The 12,550-nt window shown below is 40.6% G+C and overlaps 1 protein-coding gene across 4 annotated transcripts in view; it reads right to left on the bottom strand.

Annotated features, from left to right (window-relative positions):
- The window catches only part of Ten-a (tenascin accessory), a 219,474-nt gene that overhangs the window by 165,069 nt on the left and 41,855 nt on the right, over positions 1–12,550 (bottom strand). For 2 of the 4 annotated variants that reach the window (XM_036365139.2, XM_036365141.2), the window contains exons 2-4: positions 9,013–9,481; positions 7,530–8,504; positions 6,775–6,847 (exon numbers count right to left, since the gene is read on the bottom strand). In XM_036365139.2, the coding sequence (XP_036221032.2) occupies positions 6,775–6,847; positions 7,530–8,504; positions 9,013–9,244 (1,280 nt within the window). In that variant the 5' untranslated portion in view covers positions 9,245–9,481. Of the gene's footprint in view, positions 1–42; positions 842–6,774; positions 6,848–7,529; positions 8,505–9,012; positions 9,482–12,550 lie in introns of those variants that run through there. The other 2 variants (XM_036365143.2, XM_036365142.2) reach the window with 1 other exon arrangement.

The raw sequence follows: 12,550 nt of genomic DNA on the forward strand, positions 1-12,550 counted from the left end.
AAAAACAACAAAGTTAAAGTATACAAATTAAAATCGACCTACATTTCTTTATCAAGCTTTCTGGAGTGTGAACCCTACGTTTCAAGATGGATCCACTTATTTTGAGGTTGCTTATTCGCTTGACTTTGTTACCGAAGAGCTCGTTAATAATTAATATTTATATTTATTTTATATATATACCGCCATCTATGCATTTTTGTAGGCTTTTAAGACTGCTCGAACCACAATTATACATATATCCGATTTCACTGAAGCAATATTTCGGGATATTTTCAATTCACTTCGATTTTGATTCGTTTGGCAAACTGATAGATACACACGCAGCTGCCACAAGAACTTTCATAAGTCGCGTATGTTATCACCGAGATATTTGCATTTTTATGGGGTTGTCGCACTTTATTTTCACACAACACAACTTCTTTCTCATTTTGAGGATTTGGCGAACCAATGTTGGAATATTTCGTATTGGCTGCGCGTTTATTACTGCCATCGGTGGCAAAGTGCACAGATATGGTTTATGTGGCACGCACAATTAGCTTGCCTCTTTGTCGTTTACACTCGTAGCATCTTTCTCGTTAATCGAACATATAGCTGTGTTTTTGTGTCGGCGCTAAATGCATTTGTTGCACATGTTCTTTGGTTTCACTGCCACAACTCGGGAGCACCTACTCCTGTTCCCACGGGATCCCGCAGTATAGCAGGTCTGAGATTTATTGCAGTTTTTCTGAATCTTTACTAAAACCTGTGGTTGCATCAGAGAAAACGCGCGACTAGCAGCGGCGCGACCACCACTTACGAAACGCGTCCAAACGAACCGACGAATAACACAAAACTGAACCGAGTTGTTGAGTTGCTCAAATGCGCCAGCGGCGACGGCCGTAGCAGAGGCGGTGACAGCGGCAGCATAGAGCGACGCACAAAGTCTGTTAGAGGCCCGTATACGGGCAGAGAACATAAATATAACCAGTAGGTTGTAAGTTCTCTGATACGAGTACGGTAGTAATAGTAGTTGGCTTCAGCAGCATCTGATATTAGTTGTTTTGACTTCGGCGTCGGCGTTGTAGTACTGTTTACAATCCAATTGTCTGCTCTCGCCGCTCCAGCGCTCTCTACACTCCGCGACAGATACAACACACTTTGTTGCATGTATCTTTCATCTGTTCGCCCGCGCTCCGTTGTTTTCATCCACGAACTTCCGCTTTTCGCTTACGTCGTTTCCGATTGCATTACAGCATTTGCATTGCCGTTTTACACTTTTGTTGCTTTTTATTCTGCTTGCGCCGCTGAAAATTTATGTTATTATTCAGTGAGCCACAGCGCTGTGCCATGCGCGCTCTCAGAGAGTGCATGGTCGTGTTTATTGACTAACCTATGTTTACATACAAAGACTTGAACGATTACGCCTCGTCGCGCATCTGGCAGATACAAATTTCAGCGGGTTATGGCAAACGCTTGACTTGCTCGCTGGATAGGATTGTAACGATTTGTTTGTGTTTACTTGTACGCATGTACTGGCGCGCGAGTGCACCCCACCCCACGGACTAACAACTTTCTTCCAAACGATTAATGCCCGAAGAGTATTGTTAGGCAGAAAATGCTCAGCTGTTTGACGATTGATAGTCAATTATTGGTAAATAACTCTTGCAAGTCAATGCAATCTCTTTTGATATTAATTGTGATAAAAAAATATATGTTCTCAAATTATTATTAATTGTTTATTATATAAAGTTCTGATTGAATGCAATGTACGTAATATATATTATTTTATTATTACTCGCTACTCTTTTTTCTCTCGTTGGCTGTTAAATATAGAATAACTACCTACTGGAGATTACTTTTGAACGGTTTAATAAAATTCTCTGCCTCTACGCTCCTGGCACGGATACTCAACCTCTGCTCTTATGTATAACAGTTATGCTCAAAACACAATTTAGACCAGTTATTGCACCCTGTTAAGAGAATGCAAGCAATAAAATGCTGCGAAAAGGAGAAGAGAAAACTTCTTAATGCTGCAGGTTTATACAATTCTACGAGCAACACGAGCACATGTTCTCCTAAGGCTTCCAGAGAGGGAGTCCTTATTGTTAACTACATGCACAAAGAGTTTTATACCATTTTATAGACTTGTGTTATTGAGCAGAGGATTCAGTGAACACTAGCACTACGAGGTTGTGTTCCTTGCTGTGTTTCTTCATCGCTAGGTTTACATAATATGAATATCTGCTGCATTATGGCACTCATCTATAACGCTTTTGGAATACACACATACATAGGTATATGTGTTGAAATTATTGTGGATTGGTGATTTGCTTGGGAGAAAACTCGTTCACCTGTTGGGCGCTTTTACGCCTTCAATGTTCGAAGCGCGAACGCCAGCTCTGACGCATGTTACTTGCTTCCCACCTGAGAAAGTAACATTTACGCATGCATATGCCCATATGTGTTTATACGATTGTTAAAATTTTATAAAGAAATGATGCGAAAGGAGAAAAATTAGATCTGATCTTCGTAAATTTGAAACATCAAACAAATTATCGTTTCCCTCCGTATACTTAAAACGTATAAAGAGCCTTAATAAGCCCTCAGAGGAACATTAAAAAATGTGAATGCTCTCAGGCTTATAATAGGATCAGAATCGTCTTGAGAGAGGAATGCGTTGACAGCTAAAATTGAGAATTACAGCGAATATTCCGTGATAGAACAGCAACTCAATCATTTTTTACGTTCCACTCGGCAAGGCACAACTACAAACAATAGGCATAGCAACAACAAAAGAGTGTCAACGAATAGATAAAAAATTAATTGTCAATGTTAATTGAAGTAGCAGCGAATAGATACCGTACTTGGTCATACATAATAAACTGCGACAGCACAAAGAACCGGTTGCGTAATTCACACCCCTCCGAGATGTGAGCGATGAAGATGTATTGGCATCAGTAAGAATATTGTAAAATTGAAAGCAATGCATCATAACCGTTACCAGAATATACCGTTGCATTAAATTTACGGCAGATGTTGTTGCCTCGACTCGGCCGCGTTGACCACAGCTTGAGACAGCCGAACGACAAACACAGGAATCCCTTAGACAATATGCGCCTGAAGCTCTTCGCAAGTCATGTGCATACGTTTGCTTAAAGTTGTTGTAGGGTAAGTATGTATGTACAGTATTATGAAGTGTAATTAACAACTCGAAAGTCGTAAATATCCAATTACCTTGTGAAAGATAAACAGAAACACGCTGTTCAATGAGCTGGGTTCGCTGCTATATTTATTTACTTTTGGTTTTTATGGGCTCACATTGAGCTGGTGTTGGTGTCAGTGTGTTTGTTGACGCCAGAAGATAAATGAGTCGAATTAACAAGACACACATAGCCACTTAGAGGGAGCTGGAACGCACAAGGCTCTTGCGCATGCGTACAGCACTATGAGTCAGATATAGGCTGAGCGTCTCACCTTGGCGTGGCGAAGCAGACTACCTCTGGCAACAATATGGCAACGATGTCTCTATCTTCGAATTGCCTCAATTAAACGGTGCGAGTATGGTCAAAAGGTTTAATTAATTTATCTATGAAAGATTGTTGTAAATTCCGAAATTACTGGCGCATTGTTACTGCGTGGTCTGCTTCGTGCAAATATTATTATACCGCATTAAACTATAAAACGCGGTTTATTGGAATGATGAATATTAAAATATCTGAGCTCATGAGTAGGTACGGAAGCGCATTCCTAATTGGACGCACTAACAACCCGACAAATCCATTCACAGCCTAATACGCCAAATATATATGGACGTTTACATATTGGCGATTTATGCATGCAGATACATAAGTACATACGACGGTGTTTGCACCAAAGACAAACCAAACACACACTAATTGCTCCACTTTCGGCTAATCTTCCATCTGAGTTGTGGTTGGATTTCTGGTATTAATGCTCGCTATTTTGCATACAGACAGGATTAGAAGAAAGCCGGTGCACACCCGTTCCTCACCCCGTGATTCCATTGAGCAGCATAGCGGCATCGGGCGTCGCTCATTGCTAGGACATTAGCAAATACATATTATTATCGGTTTACCGATAATTTATGCCAACTCAATGCGAAAGCGAATGTCGAACTCCTGACTAAGGACTTCGGCCAGCTTGTGGGCGCGAAGAGGGAGTGCGTGGAGTTGTGGACTTTCGGCCAGTTATACGACTTAAACCTATTCGAATATGAATTTACCAATTATGATACTGCATATTCGTGCAAAATCCATCCAGCAACAATAACACTGGCACAAGAGTAGTTAAACCATAGCGATAGCTTTACCCTTCGTTACCCAACAAAAACGAATGCCATGTAATAGGTATTGTCGAGCACAAAACAACAAATACAAGCACAGAAAAACAATATTGTAGGAATTAAGTAAACAAAACCGATTATGTGCATAGGAGGGCAAGCAATCCAAAGTGATCCATACTCCAGCCGGGGGGGGTTGTACTGGTTGGAAGGCGATAATTTAAAGCGAAACGAGTCGAGTGGGGAGAAACTAAATTTGCAATTGCTAAAGTATCGAAGATGAATTGAGAAGAATTGAAGAATCATTGGCTAGCTGCGGTGGATGGATGGGATACAAATGTGTGTGTGGACTGCGTATGTGAAGTGGAAATGGCGATAAAAGAGGCTGTTGTACATCAAAACACACACAAAGCCACATACAATTCTTCGAAATGATGGAAAGGGTGGGATAGCGTATGATGCCTTCGTAAGGCGATTTTGCGTGCGAATGCATTTGAAATCGGCATTTAAATAAAAATTGATTAGAATTAGAATGGTTAACGGTAAAACAATTTATGCTTAAAACTTTTAGCAAATATTCGATCCATATGAATTTCCCTTTGGTTGGAATTTATAGAAATTCATTGCAATTTGAAGCTATTCGAACTTCAGCATGAGACAGCACTGGAAAAAGATTTAAGCACATTTCAAATCTATGGAAAATGTCACTTGCGGCCTCTGGCAAGGCCTTGTCGTGTGCAGCAGGCAAGCAAAAACCAAACGGACATTGATGTCCTTAGTATTCTTGCCGCTGCGTGTGGGCAAATGATGTGTAACGTGCCACATGCCACATATGGAAACACAAACGATTGCAGAACGGCCGACTTACATTCCCGGCCAATGATACCGTTAATGCATTTGCGCCTTTCTTCGTTTTGCGCCGTTTGTCTGACGCCGGTTGCACTGCGTTGACAGCAGAAGTGGAAACATTCGAATTTTATTGCTCATCCGTGGGATTATTGTAATGAATTGCGTCTTTCGTCTTTTTGACTGCGGCTGCACCACTACACCCATTGCCCCCATCTGAATGCAACCATGTTGCAATGTCTGCTGATCTATGGCGTCTCAAGGCTTTATGTTGGAAGGCACTGGAGGCGCAAAAGTATGGAGGCATTGAGCGAAGCACCCTGAACGTACATTATTTGCTAGTTAATCCCTGGTTTAGACTGAGAAACGTATTCCCAGAAATTACACATGAGCGGTTCAATTTCCAGTTTCATATGTGAGTGTAGGGAGGAGCGGAAGACGTGCAGAAATATGAAAGTTTTGTATCTGCCTTGGGATGTAGAAGTACACAACTTAAGACGAAAAGGTTCTAGTTCAGAACCAGAAGTTTACTTTGCTGTTATGGATTATTTTCACTTTTATAAAATCGTTTTATAACCATACACAATTTATGTAATTTGAGGCCCATTTAACATAAGTAACCCGAACTGCGAGGTGCAACAAAAGTTATCTACTCCTCAAAAAGTCGCCTTCATTGCAGATGTCATATCGTTGACTTACATAAAGAAAAAGCAATCAATTTCAATCGAATAAAATTGAAGATAAATATTGCTGTTTTTTTTAAATCAACTTCTTCACTTTGAATTCAAAAGAACAAAATAAGTTATGAACTGAAACTGCAACCTTTTGATGCATTGTCTGCCAACGATGGCCGAGTGGCGTATAAGCAGCTACAATTGACAATGTGCAACTTCTTTAAGAACTCCCAACTCTTACACTCACAACTAAGTCTCTAAATGAATATGACTTCGCATGTGACACACCGAAGGTTAGTGCTGAGTGTCTTTCCTACCATAACGGTCAAGTATGAAAAGGATATGGATATTCACAATGCAAGGTTCGCAATAAACTGCAAAGGTAATAAAATACACCGAAGAAACTGCGCCAACACGAGCATAATAAGATACTTTTGTGAGGATGATATTTTTGTCAGAATTAACTGGCGCTCTCACCCCTACTGTCCTCGCCGTCCTGTCCAGCCGTCCACTTGGGCAAGCCTCGTGTATGTGCTTTCGTGATGTCCTGTTGCTTTTCCGCTCACTCGATGTGAAGAATGTGCGTAATGCGTGTCGAATGCGATTTTTCTAAATTGAATCGAGATTTTGTAATATTTCCCAAATCGAATTATTTAGCAAAATTGCAATCGAGAAGACCGTGAAAGTTCCGCCCGCTCACAATAGAAAGCAATTTCGCAACCTACAATATGACAATAGAAAGAAGTAAGCCAAGCAATGCACATATTCTGTAAAAAAAAGCAGCACGCACTCGCCAGCGAAGCGCTAGAAGAGTACCATCTTATTGTTACAAGTATTAGCACTTCAGTAAGTTTAAATCCGATTAAAAGGTATAACTGCACTTATGTTTTTTAAGTCATTTCCTCAAATATAAAAAGTCAAACATGTTGATATTTGCAACATCCGTCGAATTATGATATGGTCATTATAACTCACCCTGATTGGCTCTGTGTATCGCTCATCTTCGACTGATTTTCACTAGAGCGTAAGTTATCGGCAATTATAAAATCTGAAAGAAATAATAAAATAAAATTAGGCAAATGGTTTTAATTAACCATGTTTCCTCTGTCAATAGATATGTGAGAAATGTTTAACATAATTGCATAAAAATTCGGATGAAATTAATTCATACTTTCCCTTATCCCCTTATACATAACATGCTGATGTATATCAGCTTATTAGCTTGAAAATATTTTAGATATTTCGAATGTAAAACACAACACAACTGGACACAACTAGTGTGAAATTACAAAAAAATTTTATGCAAACTTCCAATTGCTTTCCCTTGAAAAATATACTACTAAAACTTTAAATGACTATTGCAAAAACTTTATGAATATATAAAGCAAAACTCAAAATTTTATCAAATTCTGTGATTTTGTGAAATTTCCATTTTTTAACTACCGTAGATCATTGTATAGTAGGGTGTTCTTCTTCCTTATTATCCTTTTGCATCGAGGAAAGTTTGCGCTGTTGCTATAAAAAGCTCTATATATTATAGGCAAAATTCGTTCTATTTGTCACGTTATTTAACTGAGAAGGGATCTCTTCTGCTATAAAAAGCGTCTCAAGTAGCGCAAATACTAAACTTTTTATAAATCATCAGAGCTTTTATCTATTTTACAACCCCTAATTAAAATTCTTCGAACTGCATTTGGTCGTTGCCAAATCAAAAGCTTTTCGAAACTTACCCTTCTGCGGAGGTGGTTGCTGTTGTTGATGCAATTGACTCGTCGGTATAAACTCCTCATGCTTTTGGCCGCCTTTTTCATCGTACTTGAGCTTATAGTCCGAATGCTTTCGTAGCGACATTAGAAGCGACTGTGCACGTGGCGGTATTTCCGGTGGTGCTGGCTCTGGCGGCGGCTCAGACTCTCCGCCGGAAGTAACGAACTCATCTAAATCCATACCGATGGAGCTTTCTGCTGTGGATTGTGTGTACTCCAGCAGTTCTTTTTGCATTTGGTGCAATTTAAATTTCTCACGCTCAGTGCGACTCGCAACAGTCGCAGCTGCAGCGCCTGCAGCCTCTGCTGAAGATGAGGCCCCACTACTAGAAGAGGTCATTCCGCCTGTGGAAGCACTTCCAGCGACGGCGCGGCTTTGTGCGCGACCGCTTTTCGTGCGATGAGCTCGCGCCGCTCCGCTGCTATTACTTTCGCGAATGCTAGGGTTCAAACTGCTGGCCGTAGAGCTGGTCGGCAATAGAAAGGAGGAATTGAGTGCACTTAAACCAATAGTGCTGTTGCCGTTTGCGGATAGTGCAGCGGCGGTTTCCGCAGTCGCTTGCAAACGATCCAACATCACTATGCTGCCTGAAAACGACAGTCGTTCGCTCAATGAATCCGAGTTTGATTGTGTATCGTATTTGGCGTTTAGAAATGGATTTGTACTTCGCGTTATACTGATATTGTTTGGAAGAAGAGCCACGCTCAGTGACGATTGATTTGCTTGATATTTGTTAGCGGCAGTGATTTTTGATGCTGACAGGATGGCAGCAAGATCAGTCTGTTGTTTTATAGGTGAGCACAGCCCCGTGTTTTGCTGTTGCGTTTGTAGGTGGAAAGCTGAACTGGTGCCGGAGTCGCGCATGGTGTTCGTATATTCAGTAAGTAGGGACGGGGAGCTTAAAGGATTTTCACAGTCAGAGTTATAGCGATCCAAGTCTGTAAGAAATTGGTAGGGAATAGTTTTAGTAACATAGTCAATTTTAGTCAATGAAACCAATACATCGAAGCTACGTGCAAATAACATTTTTAAGAAAAGCTGGGAAGGCAAATTAAATGGCCTTGAAAGTGCCAACCAAATTATGCTAGCAATATATTTTGTCATTTACACTGTACCGTTACGTGCATTCAATTATCTTCGGATCTGAGTTAAAAAACACCTAATTCAGTCTAATAAAGCCCATTCTCGCCCCGTACATTATGCCGTAAATTGTAATATCTTTCGTCCTAAATTTATCTACTCATCCATTCCATTAGGCTGCGTAGCAGCGTCCAACAAATGAACGTCCATTTCATTAATCCGCTTAAATTCAGCTTAAGACTGTCCATTACTAATTGAATAAGATATTTGGCCATTTCGGATATCACCCCAACCCAGCATTACCCATTCCTTAACACTACAACTACATCTGCAACAACATGATTTGGTATTCGCCAATCTACTCACTTGCCAATTGCTGACTCTGCAACAGCAGCTGTGCCAAAAGTTGAGTATCGAAGGCTGTCGACTGCGTCGTGTTCTGGTACTCGTCCTCGCTGCTACTGTAGCCGTGGTGGCTATGCCACTCGGCCGACCGCTGTCGGCGCATCTGGTCGCCACCGCCGCCGCCACCACCAAAATAGTATTCGCTGGCACTGCCACCGCGTTTGCGGCCAATCGTGCCCGAATGACTGGACATGCTGCCAATCCCGGTATGAGGGTTTGCTTGAAGTTGTGGTAAATGTGGTTGTCGTAGCTCTCGTATGCCCTTAACTGCTTCGCAACGCTTTAAATACCGTTACTGCGCGAGCAACTGGAAACGGCTAAATTTGATTTATGTCCTTGGCACTGCATATTTGCGCCAGTTCGCCATAGCTTATGCCACATTCACTTGCACGCACACTTGGTCCCATATTCTCCCTCCCATTTAGCGTAGCTGGAAAGATAAGAAAGCAGATATTTACTGTTAGTACCGCTGAACAATAATTTCTTTTGAAAAATAGCACACAGATAGCAGTAGAATTATTCAAAATATTTTTAAAGTCTTGTCTTTAAATATTATTATATTTCTAGGGGAATAAATGAGCTAACGCCAGATTTTATCAAACCTCTGTTTGTTTGTTGCGAAGGAAAGACTTATTAGTTTGTTATAATTACTGTACGAATATTGAAACACTTGCAGCGAGGATTAGAGGGCACAAAATGGGGGCTCTAAAAATAAAATGTCCGAGCCACTTCATTTAACAAATTTAAAAATGTATAAATGCAAACTCTCTTGCCTGCAAACGCGCTTCCACACTCTACAGTCCCTATCAATGCTTTCTTCGAATGTGTGTGAGTGCTCCCATTCACTTAGGACTGCGCAGGTGGCCCAAACGGTGTGTCTGTTGGCTTGTGCTCGAAATTAAAATGAATATTAATTTTTCAGTAACGACATGCCGACAGCCGACAGCCGAAAGCGAGAGCAACGCAGCTGGAGCGGCACTTGACACTTAAGTGCTCGCTTTTAATTTCAATGGCCCAAGTAATAGCCAGCGACATCGCTAACAAAATACGGTACCCTCCCTTATCCCTTACCTTTGTTAAACAGCGGATGTAAAGGAAAGCGCTCATAAACTGCCTATGTATTGTACCTGTATACACCTATTACACATTATTTACTTTCGCCAAAGGCAAACAACTTTTTGAGCATTTTCACATTTATTGCGCGCAGAATGACACATCAAGTGGTTAAACTTTACTACTTTAGGCTCGATGCTAATTCTTATTTATTATTATAATATTATCGACACTTGTGACAATGCTGAGGAAATGAAAGAAACGAACCACGTGATAAAATTTATAGGAAACTAATAAAAAGCGAATTGTTTTGCTTTACAAGGCTACATACAGTGTTATGAAGTTTCGAAAATTCGAAATATTTGTCGAATCGCAAAAAAGTAATTAGACGATATGAAAAAATTTATTCAATTAGTTTTAGAGGAGCAGTATTTCAAAAGCGATTTAGCAAAAACGAGCTTTTGACAAACAAATTTAGTTCAAAATGGACCGCAGCCGGAGCAATCATTCATGAAACCAACTTTTTGCTCGATTACCTCAAAATGGTTGTATTTCTGATTGTTTCATATTTGTACTTGAATTAAGTCACTTCTGTTCCAAACGCGAGGTTCTTTACCAAACGTGGCACGCATTTTGCCAAAAGTCAAATTTTTCGAAGCTAACATCTAGTACATACCTACATACAATAAGCGTACCTATGCGAGAACTTAGATAACGTCAGCATTTTTCAAGTTCTGGTCAGCATCAGACCTCCGGCTCGAGGTTTTCGTGAAACATTTGCTTCAATAGCAACAACATTTATCAACAAGTAAAGTTTAAACTAAGTTCATTATATCTTCATCAAAATACTTAGGAAAGGCACAGAGAGAAGAAGAGAGTTGCAGATCGAAGGAAAGCGTTGAGCCGGCTAAGGCAATGATGCAGCGCGATAATTTGACGCCCAGCAAAATAAGGAAAATAAGTTGCCGGGTGTGGCACAACGCGCGCTATTCCTGGACAGCCTCAAGTTTCGCGCCACATTATTTATTCAACACTATTTTTAACGGAAAGCAGAGCGACCACATAGCTTAATGGCTACATAAATATAAGATGTTAGATGCGCGCCGCCTTGTGCGATAAGCGCAGCAACTTGGTGACGTGCGACGTCACCTAAGGAACGCTGTTGGAATTATTGAGTTTTGAGCTGAGAGGAGTGGGAGGATTACAGCTAAGTATCTGGGTTTTAATTACGTCTGCTTGGTGAGCCCATCGGTTGATCGCCGCCCAAGTGTAGTGTTGCGCTATAGTTTCTTTAATGGGCGACATGTGTCAGGCAATTAATTCACATTGGCGCGAGACTTTTTCCATCATTTTTTCGTATGTGAGCGATCTTAAGTTTCCTTTGGCAGTGCTGACAACAGTCAAGGGAGCTTCTTCTCGTATTTCGCCCGAAAGCATGGAATTTTCTCAAACAGGTTTTTCATACCCATAGCAAATGGATCAAATGACCGTTGAGAATTATTGCAGCCAATGGAAAGAAGCACAAAAGTAAGCGATGACAATGCAGTGTGATGTATAAATGGGTAAACTTTTCGCTTCCATCAAGCACAGGAATCAAGCTAACCAGGAAATCCGAAATAAACACCATTTATAACACAAGTAGAAAATAAGAACCAATAAATTCTTAGAAGAAAAGAAAGAAAAAGTTTGCTTGATGTTGCCCCAACTTTCTTACCATGATTGACCTCAAATATTTCAGCGCTCTGACATCGAGAATAATGCCATCAATGACTTGTTTCTCAGGGGACGCTATAACATAGGCATAGTTACCCAAGATATGTCACATGTTCAAAATGCAAGAACCATTTTGGTAATAAAAACAATGAAATAAGTCGTAAGGATAAACGTCAATCCCAACATTTTTGAGTAAGTAGGAACCCTATGAATGCTACTAAGGTCAATCCGCTGGAGACCCTAATGCTAAGAGGACAACTTAATACCAAGTGGTCTCAAAATCCTTTCATATTTAAATGTGATGTATGTTTTAAGAAATCTGAAACAAAAATTTCGAAAACTTGATACACATTGGTGAGGTACGTAATTCCCAAAGAAAGTACTGATTTCGCAGACGTCGTTTCCCAGCGTTAAATAAAGTGTTAGTGAGTACGAGCGGAGGGGATAATGCCCTTTTAATAATTTAAAAATGTTTATAGTAAATAAATGTGGAACCGAAAGTTCTGTTACCGCCGTTAGTCCTTCCTTGTTCTACCATAACTTAAACACCTGCTCCAATGAACGGCACTCAAGCGTCGCCTGCGTGGCATGAGGATGCTCGTAACAATTTGTTGCATTGCGACACCTGCCCATAATTCAAACCCGAGTGCACGATGCACGAGCATTTGGCCCAAAGAGCACTTTCCGTCCAACTGCACACAAATGACATACACGTGTCACTGCCACGCGCACA

Source organism: Bactrocera oleae, chromosome 5 (genome assembly GCF_042242935.1).
Source record: "Bactrocera oleae isolate idBacOlea1 chromosome 5, idBacOlea1, whole genome shotgun sequence".
NCBI classification, from domain to species: domain Eukaryota; kingdom Metazoa; phylum Arthropoda; class Insecta; order Diptera; family Tephritidae; genus Bactrocera; species Bactrocera oleae.